The sequence below is a fragment of the Mirounga leonina genome, unplaced genomic scaffold (genome assembly GCF_011800145.1).
Source record: "Mirounga leonina isolate KUSES-001 unplaced genomic scaffold, KU_Mleo_1.0 Mir_170, whole genome shotgun sequence".
Lineage (NCBI taxonomy): Eukaryota > Metazoa > Chordata > Mammalia > Carnivora > Phocidae > Mirounga > Mirounga leonina.
The window spans coordinates 3,828,314-3,842,851 of record NW_023270433.1 but is presented as its reverse complement, the minus strand read 5'-3'; the positions used below and the strand labels follow the sequence as shown (position 1 = coordinate 3,842,851).

General features: G+C 54.0%; 1 protein-coding gene across 3 annotated transcripts in view; it reads right to left on the bottom strand.

The window, feature by feature from the left end:
* Positions 1-8,428: 8,428 nt before the first annotated feature.
* AK8 (adenylate kinase 8) overlaps positions 8,429-14,538 on the bottom strand; it is a 115,877-nt gene continuing 109,767 nt past the window's right edge. For all 3 annotated transcript variants that reach the window (XM_035015533.1, XM_035015534.1, XM_035015535.1), the window contains 2 exons: positions 9,859-9,939; positions 8,429-8,709 (listed from right to left, as the gene is read on the bottom strand). In XM_035015533.1, the coding sequence (XP_034871424.1) occupies positions 8,472-8,709; positions 9,859-9,939 (319 nt within the window). In that variant the 3' untranslated portion in view covers positions 8,429-8,471. The remainder of the gene's footprint in view (positions 8,710-9,858; positions 9,940-14,538) is intronic.

Genomic DNA, 14,538 nt, shown 5'->3' with positions numbered 1-14,538 from the left:
TCCAGCTGAGATGTGAGACTCACCGGAAGCTACACTGGAACTCCGGTGGGTCGTAAGGATGACCGTCACCCTAACAACGTCCAGGCGGTGACGGTGCTGGAGGCCCCACGTCAGGGGTGACGCTCCAGGGACTCGACTCTGCTTCCCAGACTCTGCTTCTCTGAGCTCCGCCATCTGCACGTAGCCGCGAAACCGCCGCGGGAAGTGGGGCCCAGGCCTGGGTGCGCACACGGAGGCAGGAACTTGGGGGGCCGCCCGCTGAGCCCATCAGCTCACCAGCACCCGCCACGCTTCTCCAGGTGACCCCGACCGGCCTCCACGGCGATGGCACCTTCCCCACCCACGCAGCCCTGCCCAGCTTCCTCCGCTGCATGTTCTCTGTTCTCTCAACAACGGGCCCGGGCAGGTCTCCCATCACTGCCAGTGTCGAGTGTCACCACCCGGTCACTGTGGCCACTTCCTGGCCGCTGACACGGCTGAGCTGTCTCCGTGTGTTGAATTGGCTTTTCACGTTTCCTTCTGCAAAACACCTGATTGCATCTTTCTCCTGTTTCTTCAGTCACGTGTGTTGCTACTTAGGCCGATTTCAAATGTATTCCATTTTAAACATGACCATGTAACACATCCCACAGAGGCCACAAACCATACGTGTGTGGCTACGATTTGAGTGTGACCACTATGCACCATGACAGACAGCACAGGCCTCACCCCAGAAGGCCCCCTGGCGCCCGGCCTCAGCCAGGAACCCCCACGGGTGACCTCACTGTTTCTGATTTCTATTAACAATGGATGGATCTAGAGGGTACGAAGCTAAGTGAAATAAGTCAGTGAGAGAAGGACAAACACCGTATGACCTCGTAGGTGGACTTTAAGAAACAGAGCAAACAGGCAAAGGGAAGAGGGAGTGAGAGGCAAACCAAGAAACAGACTGTTAACCATAGAGAACACCCTGCTGGTGACCAGAGGGATGGGGGAAGCAGGTGATGGGGATTCAGGAGCGCACCTGCCGTGATGAGCGAGGGGTGAGGTATGGAAGTGTTGAATCAATATATCATACACCTGAAACCAATATAACACTATGTTAACTAACTGGAATTTAAACTAAAAACCAACTGATGGACACTTGTGTCGTTTCCAGTTTGGGGCTGAGATGATGAATAGGACCATGAACCTCCCTGCATGAGTCTTTCTGTGCAGTTCCCCTGGGGACATCGGGAGAGGAACCGCCGGGTCCAGGTCTGAGGGTGGGCACGCGGAGCAGGGAGGGAGGACGGGGGGAGTAACCGCATCGCACGTCTCCAGACCGGTTTTCCCTCCCACCGCCCCAGCCCCGGTACCTGGTACCTTCGAGAGCGTTCCCTCAACGCTTTGCGCTTTTCGGTGGGAAGTGGCTTGCGGGCAGAGCAGGTCTCGCTGTGACTGATGGCATTTCCGTGATTACTGATGAGGGTGAGCATTGTTCACATGTTAATTGACCATTCCTGTTTTCTTCTGTTAACTACCTGCTCCTGTCCGTTTCCACTTTTCTACTTGGCTGCGTGGGGTTCGGGAATCCGTAGGAGCTCCTTACCTATTCTGGGCCCCCGGCCCCGCCGTATTAAATGCACTGTAAAGCCTGTTTCCCCGTCTCTCTCCTGCCTGTGGGGACTCCGCGCTGTCTCCCCCAGTCTCCCACGCAGAGACCTTTCCTCCCGAAGCTGCTCTGGCACCAGCACTCAGCAGACACTCCCCAGGCAGTGCTTGGCCTCACCTGTCTCAGGATCGGTACTTTCTTACTGTTTTCCATCTCTGTATATTTCCACTTTGTCTTGCCACCTCGGTTATAATTTTAGAAGGGTTTTTTTTTCCATATTTCATTCAGAGTATTGCCACGGGGGCTTTAAGAGGGGTCATCAGGATATCTAATCTGCCACGTTGCCAGAAGTGGAAGTCTCCAGCTTCTTTTGAATTTTCGTGTGCTGTGAGGATCTTCCAGAAAAACAATGCAGCGATTCTCCAGGTTCAGGCCCACAGACACTGATCAACAAAGGGATGTCTGCTAGAAAAACAGGTCTCCAGGCCTTCCGCAAACTTGCTGAATCAGGCTCTCTGGGGATGGAGCCCAGGACTCTTCATTTTGGCCAGCATTCCAGAGGATCCTCAGACGCTGACTGGCTGCCCTGGACAGAACACCTCTCCCGGGGGCTGCTCAGGGACAAGTCACCTTCTTAAGTGGCTAGAATATCCGCATGTGAAAGAATGAAGGTGGCTCATCCTCACACCATCTGGCAAAAGTAACTCACAATGACCCACTGGCCCAAACATAAGAGCCAAGACTATAGAACTCTTAGAAAATAAGAGAGTCAAGTCTTTGTGACTTTGGATCCAGAACTACGAGTGATAAAAGAAAAAAATGAGGGCGCCTGGGTGGCTCAGTCGATAAGCGGCTGCCTTCAGCTCAGGTCATGATCCCGGAGTCTTAGGATCGAGTCCCACATCGGGCTCTCTGCTCAGCGGGAAGCCTGCTTCTCCCTCTCCCACTCCCACTCCCCCTGCTTGTGTTCCTGCTCTTGCTGTCTCTGTCTCTGTCAAATAAATAAAATCTTTAAAAATAAAAGAAAAAAATGAATGGAACCTCATCAACATGAATTTTTGTGTGACATACAGTAGCCCATCCAGAAAGGGAACAGACAACCCAGGAGCAGGAGACATAGTTCCAGGTCCTACATCTGATAAAGGACTTAGATCGAGAACATATAAGGAACTCATAATTCAATAATAAAAAGACAACTCAGGGGCGCCTGGGTGGCTCAGTCGGTTGAGCGTCTGCCTTCGGCCCAGGTGATGATCCCAGTGTCCCGGGATCAAGTCCCTCATCGGGCTCCCTGCTAGGCGGGGAGCCTGCTTCTCCCTCTCCCTCTGCTGCTACTTCCTCTGCTTGTGCTCTCTCTCTCTCTCTCTCTCTCAAATAAGTAAATAAAACCTTTTTTTTAAAAAGGACACAACTCAATTTTTAAATAGGCAAAGGATCTGAACAGATATTTCTCAAAGTAAGATCTAGGAATGGCCAATAAGTGCAGGAGAGAACGCCCCACACCAGCAGCTGACACCTACCATGCCATGGCTGAACCTTGAACACATGCTGCGTGAAAGAAGCCAGACACCCCGGGCACAAACTGGAGGATCCCATTTAGAGGGAGCGTCCAGAGAGAGAAAGTACATTAGTGGCTGCCGGTGGGGCTGGACATGGGGAGATGGGGAGTGAGTGCTGATGGGTGCAGGGTTTCTTTTTGGGGTGACAGAATGTTCTAAAATTCGGGGAGATGGTTGCATGACAGGATGAACTCTATGATGTGTGAATTCTATCTCAATAAAGTTGCTTCCTAAGTGGCTAGAAGGTTTCTTTTCGCGCATCTCCCTCCACTGCGTGTGAGGACAGAAGTTCTGTCTTCTGGTGGCCTTGTGGAGAGCATGACATTGTCACTGCAGATGAGGTCCTCGTGCCTGCACCCCTCCAGGTGCAAGCTCCCCAGGAAGCTGGGGCAGCAGGTGCAAGGTCCTGGTACGTCCTGCCTGGACCTGTGAACAGGTCTGCTTTTGGGGTCCTTCCTCTGTACCTGGAGATCAGTGGAGCGTTCTGCCATTTCTGAGAATAAAGGGGCAGGTGCTCCCCTGGCTATTTACATGGAAATTACACGTCACATCCTCATTCTGGCCTCTGGGCCCAGTATCAGCTGGAAAAGATTTGCAAAGGAAATAGAAAAGATTTGCAAAGGAAATAGAAAAAACTCTACCGCTTGGGGCATCACCAAAACCCAGTTCACAGTTAAGTAGAAGTGTCTGATGGCCGTGAACCTGAGCTCAGCCCTCTTACCCAGCGGAAGGAACGGCCAGCCCCACGGGTCAGAGCTTATCTGGCAGACCCAGACCGCTGGTGAAAAAAATAAGAACTGTTTTGCTAAAGAAAGTCACCACATGCGACACACGGAAGGACATGACACTAAGAGAAATAGCCAGTTTTGAGAAGACAGATAACTGCATAATCTCCTTCATGTGAGCTCCCTGAAATAGTCAAACTCACAGACACAGAATGGCAGGTGCGGGGCTGGGGAAGGGGGCGTGAGGACTTGCTGTTCACCGGGTGTAAAGTTTCACTTATGCAATAAGAAAGTTCTGGAGGGGGCGCCTGGGTGGCTCAGCCAGTTAAGCTTCTGCCTTCGGCTCAGGTCATGATCCCAGGGGCCTGGGATCGAGCCCTGCATCGGGCTCCCCACTCATCAGGGAGTCTGCTTCTCCCTCCACCCCCCCGCCCCCCACCCGCTCATGCTCTCTTTCTCAAATAAATAAAATCTTAAAAAAAAAAAAGCTTTTGGAGATCTGCCGTACGACATCGTGCCTATACTCACCTACACTGTATTGTACACTGAAAAATCTGTTCAGAGGGTAGACCTCGTGCTTAATGTTCTTGCTACAATTTTTTTAAAAACACATCGGTGTTCATACCCACCTATGTATCCATCTGCCCACCCACCAACCCACCCATCCATTCATCCACCCCAAACTTCTGCCTCTACTTATCTCTAGTGAATGGCAATTAAGGGTTTTATCCTGGCAAGAATGGGAGTTCCATGTCCAATGTGATATGCTTCTGTTGTGTTGTGGGTATTTCGTAAGTAACATCGCAATAATAAAAATATTTGTAATTAGGGGCGCCTAGGTGGCTCAGTCGTTAAGCGTCTGCCTTCGGCTCAGGTCATGATCCCAGGATCCTGGGATCGAGCCCCGCATCGGGCTCCCTGCTCTGCGGGAGGCCTGCTTCTCCCTCTCCCACTCCCCCTGCTTGTGTTCCCTCTCTCGCTGTGTCTCTCTCTGTCAAATAAATAAAATCTTTAAAAAAAAAAATTTATAATTATCTATTTTTTAAACTGGAAGCATGTTCCATGGTCAACTAATGTGTCACTGTTCCCGTTCCTCTGAATCTTCATATGTGCCTCAGCTCAGCTTCTGAAGCCCCTTCTCCTCTGCTGGGGGACTGCCCTGAGCGCTGGCTTCATTGAAGTCTCTCCTGCGCGCTTCGCCGGCTCCTGGGCACCCGTCTACTCTAGTCCTGACCGCACCACTGTGCCGGAGAAACTGGTCTGATGCCCGAGGCCAAAGAAGGGGAGCATGCTGGGAGGACAGGGGACCCGAGGGCAGAGATGGGAGTCAGGAACCACTGGAAATAAGATGGTGTCTCTTTGTCTCTCGTCTCTCTTTCTTCATCTTTGTGAAGCAGAAGCTTCGCAATGGCAGAGAGTCCATCCTCCCCCCTTGTCTCCTGTCTCCCCAGTGCCCGGCACACAGGAAGCCTGGGGCACTTGCTGAGTGCATGAGGTGGTCACGTGCCTGCTTCACGCTCTGTTGCCCTGCTGTGCTTCACTGCGCCAGGAGTGCTCTCCTTCCTGCAAGCAGTAAGAAGAGAGTCATAGCTGCCCTTGGTTGTCCTCCCAAATTCCCGGGACAGAGAAGCTGGTCGGCCCGCTCAGAGTGACCAGCACGTGTAACCCCGGTCCCACAGTGGAAGCCCCTGTGGAGGCTGTGGGTGTGGCCGGCAGACACCCAAGGGGCCTTGGCACCCCCGGATCTCTACTGCCAGGGAAGTAGGGAAGGGAGGGGACAGGCACAAAGGCAGGCCTGAGCCGCGCTGGGAGCCGAGCGGGAGCGAGAGTCTGCGGTGACATCGTTCTGATAAAAGAGACTGGAAATGACCCCAGCAGCTACTCTAATGAAGACAAGGTCGAAAGCGACTTGCTCCCTCGCAAGTGACCTCTAATCAGGCTCGGTGGGTAACTTCAAGCACAGCCGCGGATCGAGGAGCTAGCCAGACGCTTGCCCTCCAGCCTCGGGCCTGGGCCCCTCTGGGCCGGGAAGCCCCAGATGCGGCGTCGCGGGGGCTGGACCTGGGCGCCCCAACTGCCCAGGCCGGCCGCGCCAGCAGGCGGGGAGCTGGAGCGCGGCTGCCGTCAGAGGGGCCTGGCCGCCGCGCAGCCTCCCGCGACGAGCCGAGGAGCCGGAAGCTCTGCTACCGGGGCGACGCGAGGGGCGGCGGCGGGGAGGGGACGAGGCCGTTCGCTCCTTTCCGGGGGAGCGATCTACACGAGCCCCAGGTGTTGGGCCGACCCCGCGCTGCGCCCCAGCCCGCCGCACACCCGAGGGGCGCGCCGGGGACCCGCGCGCGCGCCACTGCACCTCAATGAAGCCCGCGCGGCCCCGGCCCACAGGCGCCGACGGATCCGGGATGCTGGCGGGCGCGGAAGGCGGCAGGGACCCGCAGGGACCAGCCGGGCAGCGACAGTGGGGACAGCAGGTGCCCACCCCGGGCCCACGCGGGGTTCGGGGACCCGCAGAGGCACTTGGGGGCTGACCCCCTGCTGCCACTTGCCACGTGCAGCCTTGGGCAAGTCATTTCACTTCTCCCAGCACTGACCTCTGGGGGAGTTGTGAATCAGGTGAGACAGAGCCAGTGCCTTCATCCCGCACGTACTCTGTGCCCTGCCCTGTTTTTGGCCTTAACCTGCATTAACTAATCCCCAATACTTGCTCAGCATTGCCTACGAGGCAATGACTATTTTGCTCGTTTTACAAGGATCCAGACAGGTTAGGTAACTTGCCCAAGATCACACAGCAGCGTGGGGACCCAGGCTGCTTGGTTCCGCGGCCCATGCTCCGGGCGGACATCACGGGCCTCACAGAGCAGGCACAGAGCGTGCAGAACCTCTGAGCTGATGGTGTGGCCAGGCCCCGAGAGCAGGGCGTCCACAAAATGAGCGTTAATATGTGAATGAATGTTTTGTGTCTTTGGCTAAGGATTCACATCCAAATGGTGTTTCGTGGGAGAGTTCTGGTAAAGTGGGATCCGAAATGACATGCAGAGGACTAGAGTGGGGTAACGGAAGCAATCCTAGCCAGGCCAGGGCTGGCCACCTTTCTGCTTTACTGTCTCCTCCAATCTGGGGGTGCTGGGTGTAAGCTAGCACAGTCTCATCACGCATGGAGCGTTTGCAACCTGAGGTCATGTGGTCTGTAACTGGGACAGTGGGCAGGAGCCCACTGTCAGGGTACATTCAGGGTAGACACCCCCTTCCCTGTGGGGGTTGGGAAGAAGTGGGGTCTGGGAGGGGAAGGCCTCTGATGGAGTTTCAGGAGGTGGGACCCAGTGTCTGAACAGGGCAGGGAGAGAGGGTTAATGGCTGAGTCGCCCGGCAGAAGTCACCCCTGGAGAGAGGACCCAGGCCTGTGAGGCCTGGCCGGGATCAGGGTCAGATCGTGGCTGGAGGGGTTTGGGCTACCCCAGGCTAGAAGGGGTATGAGGCCCAGAGTACCTGGGCATCCTCAGAGCCAAGAGGCTGGAACCGCAGTCTGGGGCCCAGGCTGACCTGGCCCTCCCGAGGTCCCACAGGCAGAGAGTCCCAGAGCACCAGGTTCAGGTGTCGGTGGCTCCAGGGGACCTGAAGCAAGTCACTCACCCTCTGTGGCTGCAGTGTCCGCTTCTATTGATGGGGAGATCACCTGGGAGGTGGGAGGAGGAGGGAGCTCATGGAAGAGGATCAAGAGCTCCATCAGCAGAGGATGCGGCCGTCCTGTCCCCCTGGTGTCCACACCTGTGGACTGCAGGCTCTGCAGGCCCAGAGGGGCTGCTTCCCTGGGACCTGAGAGCAGGCCTTCTAAAGGGTTCTGGCACTTTATTATTTTTTTTTTTAGAGAGAGGGAGAGAGAGAAAATCTTAAGCAGTCTCCACGCCCAGCACGGAGCCCAACATGGGGCTCAACTGCACAACCTCATGATCTGAGCTGAAATCAAGAGTCAGACGCTTAACCGACTGAGCCACCCAGGTGCCCGGATTCCAGCGCCTCTTAAGCAACAGTTAAGTGTGTCTAGAACCGCACGGTCCCATGTGGCAGCCAGGAAGCCACCTGTAACTATTTATATTTGTAATATAAATTTATATTTATAATACATTTATATTTAAATTAGTAAAAATTAAGTGCAATTAGATGGTAACCGTCTATGGCTCGTGGCCGCCGTGCTGGGCGGTGCAGAGAGTGCGTGCCCAGCACTGCGGAACGGGGCTGCTCTAGAGAGGGGGGCGTTTAAAAACTACATTTCTTGAGCACTTGCTGTGTGCCCAGCACTGGGCTGAGAGCTTCCCTTGCGCCCCACGAGCAGGAACTGGCATGACCCCTGCTCTGGTTGTAGGTGAGGCTCTGAGGGTCCGTGCCTCATCCAAGGGCACCCGGCGCATGGGTCCCGGAGCCCTGCTGCACTCCACTGCCTCCCTGGGCTTTGTCCGTCCCGTGTCCCCAGACCCCAAAACAAGGCCACCTTCTCGCCACCTCACCTTGAGGACACATAAGACTGCACCCAGCACTCTTTATTGGCTCGGCTGAGGTTCCAGGAGGTTGGGGAGGGCATTAACTTTGTTTCCCTGCAGGATGCTCCTTGCTCAGAGCCCATCAGGGAATTTTCTTGGGCAGAGGATTAATGATCCCACTCTCTATATATTCAAACACTGTGTATGGGTCCTGGTCCGCGTTGAGGCTGATGGCGTGCTTATAGAACTCCTCCAGCTCCAAGGAATTCCTGTAGAACAGATCCATTTTGAGCTTGACTTGCTCTTCAGTATCCTTTGGGTTCTGCAGGAGGCGGCCCTTGATTTCCATGGTTGGAGGGGGCTTGTACATGAGGTGGTACCTACAAGAGAGCGGGGGAAGCAGGTGACCTATGGTCTGGCCCGGAGGGCAGGAGAAGAAGGGGCCTTCTGTCCCACTGTTGACCCAGTTGGTCACCGTGCCCACTACCAGCAAACATTTACTGCACACCCTCAGCTGGGCCCTGGTGCCCGAGACGCAAAGCATGTCCCTCCCCCGGGGAGGATGCAGGTCAGTGACAGGTGGACAGAATAGAATATATTAAGTCCCCAATTCCTTCCTTTCTTTCCTCCCCTTCCTTTCTCCCTTTTCTTCTTCCCTCTGAACAGTATTTATCAAGCATCTGCTATTTGTCTGGCAATATGTCTGCTCCTGGCAATGTGAGGCAAGACAGTGTTGGCTCTGTGCTCCTAGAGCTTGCAGCCGAATGGGGGAGTGGGACATCGTAACAGCAAATGTGAGCGGAGAGGACAGGAAGGGCCACAGACGGTCACTACAGGGAGGGACCCCAGGGGCAGGGCAGTGTGAAGGCCATTGGACTTGACATGGGTCAGTGAGACCCTCCCTCGGCGTAAGGACGAGAAATCAACCTGTAGTTTAGAAAAATCCTGGTGTTTCTTTCCTGCCCCTCCCCACTCCACTCCTGAGTCCCCCCTACCCAGAAACATGGCCCTGGGTGCCAGCGAGGATGGAAGCTTCTACCTCTTTGTGATTGTGGGGACTTTCAACTGCGTTTCAGTACCAACACAGTGATTATACTTGGTCGACCGCAGGATAAAACTCAGAATTCACCTCCTGGGACTCAGGGTGGGCGCCCTGGTGGACTGGTTCCCACGGGCATGTTTCTATAGGAGCCTCCTCGGCCGTGCGCATCACCGTGACAGCGTCTCGGGGTCGCCCGTCAATCCAGCCACGTCACATGCGCAGGTCAGAACTGCTACTCGGGACAGAGTGGGCACACCTTTCGCCTCGGACGTCCATTCCCTGGCTACTCTCCCAGGCGGAGGGTCCACAGACACTGCCCAGGGGAACCGACTGGAGGAACCCCCTTTCTAGAGTCTTCTGTCGGTGTCATGCCCAGACCTATCCTGCTGTGGCATCATCAGTCAGCCGGACGGACAGGGGAGGCTCCCCAGCAGGGCCCGACCCCTGGAGCCCTCAGACAGCCAGCCACCAGGAGCCTGGCACCAACCTTTCTCCCGTGACAGGATCAATTCTCCTCAGGGTCAGCCGCTCAATGACAGAATCGAATGGCACATTCAGGAAAAACACCCTACGGGGAGAGAACAGCACCACGGTCAGCTGGAGGGGACTCCGGGCTGGACTCTGGGCACCTGAGACCAGGGCCAGCATCTTCCCCGCACGGGGGTGGAGCCTCAGGAGCGATCTTTCAGGGGCTCCAGGTACCAAGCTCTCCAAGGTCACCAGGGAGAGATGCAGACAGAGGCCTCCCTGCCACGGAAGCTTGGGTTAGAATCCACCTCCACCACTGACCTGCCGTGTGACCTCGGGCCACTCACACAGCCTCTCTCAGACTCAGTTTGCTCAGCTGCAAAATGGGCTAATGACAGTTGCCTGGTGTTGAAGATCCGACGGCAGGAAGCGTGTCCCATGCTTAGTGCGGGGTTTGCGCACCCTCGGCGCTCAAACGCGGCAGGTAGGGCTATAATGTCATCCCTCTCGTCATGGGACAGCCTTCCTGAAAGTTCAGTCCCCCTGGCTGCCACGCCCTCCCGCAGAGCTGGGGTTCTCAGCTCCCCCATTTTCTCCTTCACAGAGGAGCCCTGGACCCAAGGGAGCAGGGCCTTCGAAAGTAAACAGCCCAGACCAGAGCCCAGCAGAAAGGACACAGAGCCCACTTCTGATAAGCCCGGTCTCTCCTAAATCCTTAGTGCAAGTGGCTGAGTCCCTGCTTTCTGACAACGGGACCCTTTTTTTATATAAAACGTGAGGGCGGGGTTCTTATCTAGGGTGATTTTGCCCCAAGGAGACATTTGGCAATCTATGGGACATTTGTGGTCGTCACAATGGGGGAGGGGAGCTACTAGTAGGTAGTGGTGGAGACAGGGAGAGTGCTCAACATCCTAGGTGTGGGACAGCCCCCGGCACAAAGAGTTACCCGGCCCCAATGTCAGTGGTGCCAGGGTTGGCAGATGGGACAGAGGAGAAGGGCACGCACTCTGGGTGGGACAGGTGGGTGGGGTGAAGGGCCATGTGTTCACGGCGCCTGCTCACAGCTCTAATCCAGGCCCTGTCCTCTAGTGTGAAACCATCCCAGTTTGTTTTTAAAGAATTAACTTCTGGAATAGTCCATTGCTCACTTACTGCTCACTCATTCATCCTTTAATTAATCCCTACGTGCATTTATTGGTTGCCTGCTGTACGCCAAGCATTGCAGTAACTCGGGGGAGTTTCCCAGCCTGCCGTGTGGAACGGAAACACAGGACTCAATGGGCTCATCATCACGGACATCTGGGTTCGATGACCGATGTGTTCACCTCCCACTGGGGACAACATCAGTGACAACAAGCACTCCCCGTGCGCCTGAAGCCTTGTTCGTTTCACTTCCAAGTAAGTAAACCCAGGCAAGCAGCAGCTCTAAGTGCAAGAAAAATGCACACAAATGAGATTTCTTGCCTTTGCTCTTGGGGTGGAGTCTCTTCAAGATGGCCACTCTGTCTCCTCCAAGTTAGAGAACAAAGAAGGCCTTCACCCTGGCCCAGAAATGCTGATTCGGCAGGCACCGGAGGGAGCCCGGTATTCCCCTGAGCCTGGGATCTGCTGCCTGGGGGAGCACCCAGGCCAGCGACTCCGTGCCAGGCACCCTTGCAGGGCCCGTGTCCCCTAGGAATTAGAGGCAAATGGTTGACCATGTGTATTTTCTGGGAGGGGATGGGCCCATGGGTCTCAAATTCTCAAAAGGGCGCCATTTTTTAAAAAATAAATGATTTTTTAAAATTTTTAACTGAAGCATAGTTGACACACAATGTTATATGAGTTTCAGGTGCACAACATAGTGATTCAACAATTATATACACATTATGAACTGTTCCTACGGTACATGTAGTCACCACCAGAAGTTATTACAATACTATCGACTGTATTCCCTAGGCTGTATGTCTCATCCCTGGGACTTATTTATTTTATAACTGGAGGCTTGCGCCTCTCAATCCCCTTTGCCCATTTCGCCCATCCCCCACTTCCCTGGAACCCTCTGGCAACCACTGGTTTGTTCTCTGTAGTTATGAGTCTGTTTCGTTCATTTGTTTTGTTTTCTTTTGTTTAGATTCCACACGTGAGTGAGATAATATGGTATTTGTCTTTCTCTGACCTGTTTCACTTAGCCTCCTTCCTTCTAGGTCCATCCGGTTGTCATGAATGGCAGGGTTTCCTTCTTTTTTTCTGGCTGAGTAATATTCCATAGTGTATCTATATACCATGTCTTCTTTATCCAGGCATCTACTGATGGACACTTGGGCTGTCTTCAGGTAAATACCCAGAAGTAGAACGACTGGGTCCTCTGGTAGTTCTATTTTTAACTTTTTAAGGAATTTCCATTCTGTTTTCCAGAGTGGCTGCACCAGTTTACATTCCCACCAACAGTGCATGAGGGGACCCCTTTCTCCGCATCCTTGCCAACACCTATTGTTTCTTGTGTTTTTGATTTTAGCCATAATGACAGGTGTGAGTGGTATCTCCTTGTGGTTTTGATTTGTATTTCTCTGATGATGAGTGATATTGAGCATCTGTTCATATGTCTGTCCACCATCTGGCTGTCTTCTTCGCAAAAATGTCTGTTCAGGTCCTCTGCTCATTTTTAATCGGATTATTTGTTTCTTTGGTATTGAGTTGTGGGAGTTCTTTAGACATCTTGGATATTAAGAAGGGCTGCCAATTCTTTTTTTTATTTATTTACTTGAGAGAGAAAGAGAGAGAGAGCAGGGGAGGGGCAGAGGGAAAGAATCTCCAGCAGACTCCCTGCTGAGCGGGGCTGGATCTCATGACCCAGAGATCATGACCTGAGCTGAAATCAAGAGTCGGTCCCCTAACCGACTGAGCCACCCTGGTGCCCTGAAGGGGTGCCAATTTCTTTTTTAAAGATTTTATTTATTTGAGAGAGGAAAAGCATGAGTGAGAGGGAGCACAAATGGGGGGTGGGGAGAAGCAGACTCCCCATTGAACAGGGGGACTGATATGGGGCTTGATCCCAGAACCCTGGGATCACGACCCAAGCCAAAGGCAGATGCTTAATTGACTGAACCACCCAGGCACTCCGAGGGGTACCAATCCTTCAAGATGGTTCTGAGTCACTGATGTGAGTCAAAGCCTCCTGTTTTACTGACATGAAGGACATGCTACACTGACTGAGAAGGGGGCACAGGGGACTGCTCCACATGCCGCACGAGGACACTTGCTGCTTCCCTGGGCTTATCGATGCCTGCCAATGGTCCTGATTTCCCTTGGGAGCCACCCTGGTCCTCTCTCATCCCTGTGCCATGTTTGAAGTTAACTCACCCCAGGGCTGCAGGGCTGAGTGTGAGGAAGGCCCGGGTGTGGCCAATCTGAGTGCTGGCTCCTCCTGCCCACAGGGACTGGATCAGTATGCAAGTTGATCCAAGCCGGGCCAATGAGAGGCTGCACCATGGCTTTCCAGAAAGGAGCTTCCTTTTTGCTGGGGCTGCTAAGCTGATGGTATGGTACCTGGGGCTGCCTGGAGCCTGCACGCAGAGAGAGCCTACCTGAGAATGAAGCCCTCCCCGAGAGAGAGGAGAGATACTGTTTGGGGCCCTGGATCAAGCTATACCTGAAGCTGACACACCTCTTAATGTTTCTCTGACATGAATACATAAACCTCTTCTTTTGCTTAAGCTGGTTTGAGCTGGGGTTCCTGCAGTTGTCCCCCAAAGGACACCTAATACTCCTAGTCTCTTCGATGCCACTTGCTTCTGGAAAATGTGTAAATTTTTTAAAAATGTGAGTGCCTGAGCCAAACGCTCTCTCTCCTTCAAGGCAAATTCTCCCCGCCTTTCTTCTCTCTGCCTCACTTTGCCCACACTGTTTGCTTAGGTTTGCTTCTGCCCAGCGGCCAAGAAGCCCCTCGCTGGTTCCTGATGAAAGCCGCAGCTGTCCCTCTGCAGAGCAAGCACTGTGGTTTCCCCTGCAGCCTGGGGGTCTAGGAGCCATGAAAACCCACTTCTTCCCGGCACACGTTCTTTTTTTTTTTTTTTTTAAGATTTTATTCATTTATTTGAGAGAGAGACTGAGAGAGAGAGCACAGGAGAGGGGGGGAGGGTCGGGAGGGTCAGAGGGAGAAGCAGACTCCCCGCCGAGCAGGGAGCCCGATGCGGGACTCGATCCCGGGACTCCAGGATCATGACCCGAGCTGAAGGCAGTCGCTCAAGCAACTGAGCCACCCAGGCGCCCCCGGCACACGTTCTTGATAATGATTTCCGTTCACAACGTGCTGCAAAATAACAGCCACCAAATAAAACATGCGAGATCGGGGAGCGTCTGAACACGGGAGCACAGGTGTTTCAACGAGCTTTTATCCCTCGCGCTCCAAACACGCCGGGCCCCCCTTCCCACCCCCGAGACTTGCGAGGCCCAACAGCAACACCAAAACACGGCTGTCACCGCGGCTGGCGGCTGGCGGCGCCGCTCTGGATGCGACGCCAGTAGAAAGGAAGCCAGTTTGGAAATCCCTGATAACTGATGCTGTTTCATAAACAAACAAGCCCCCGTTGAAAGAGTTTTAACCCAGCACATCAAGACTGCTTGTCGTCATTCAAGGGAATGGCTCGTGAAAGGCTGGCAAGATCAGAAGCACAAGGACACCAAATCGGTACTTGAAACACGTCTCTGGGAAAAGCCT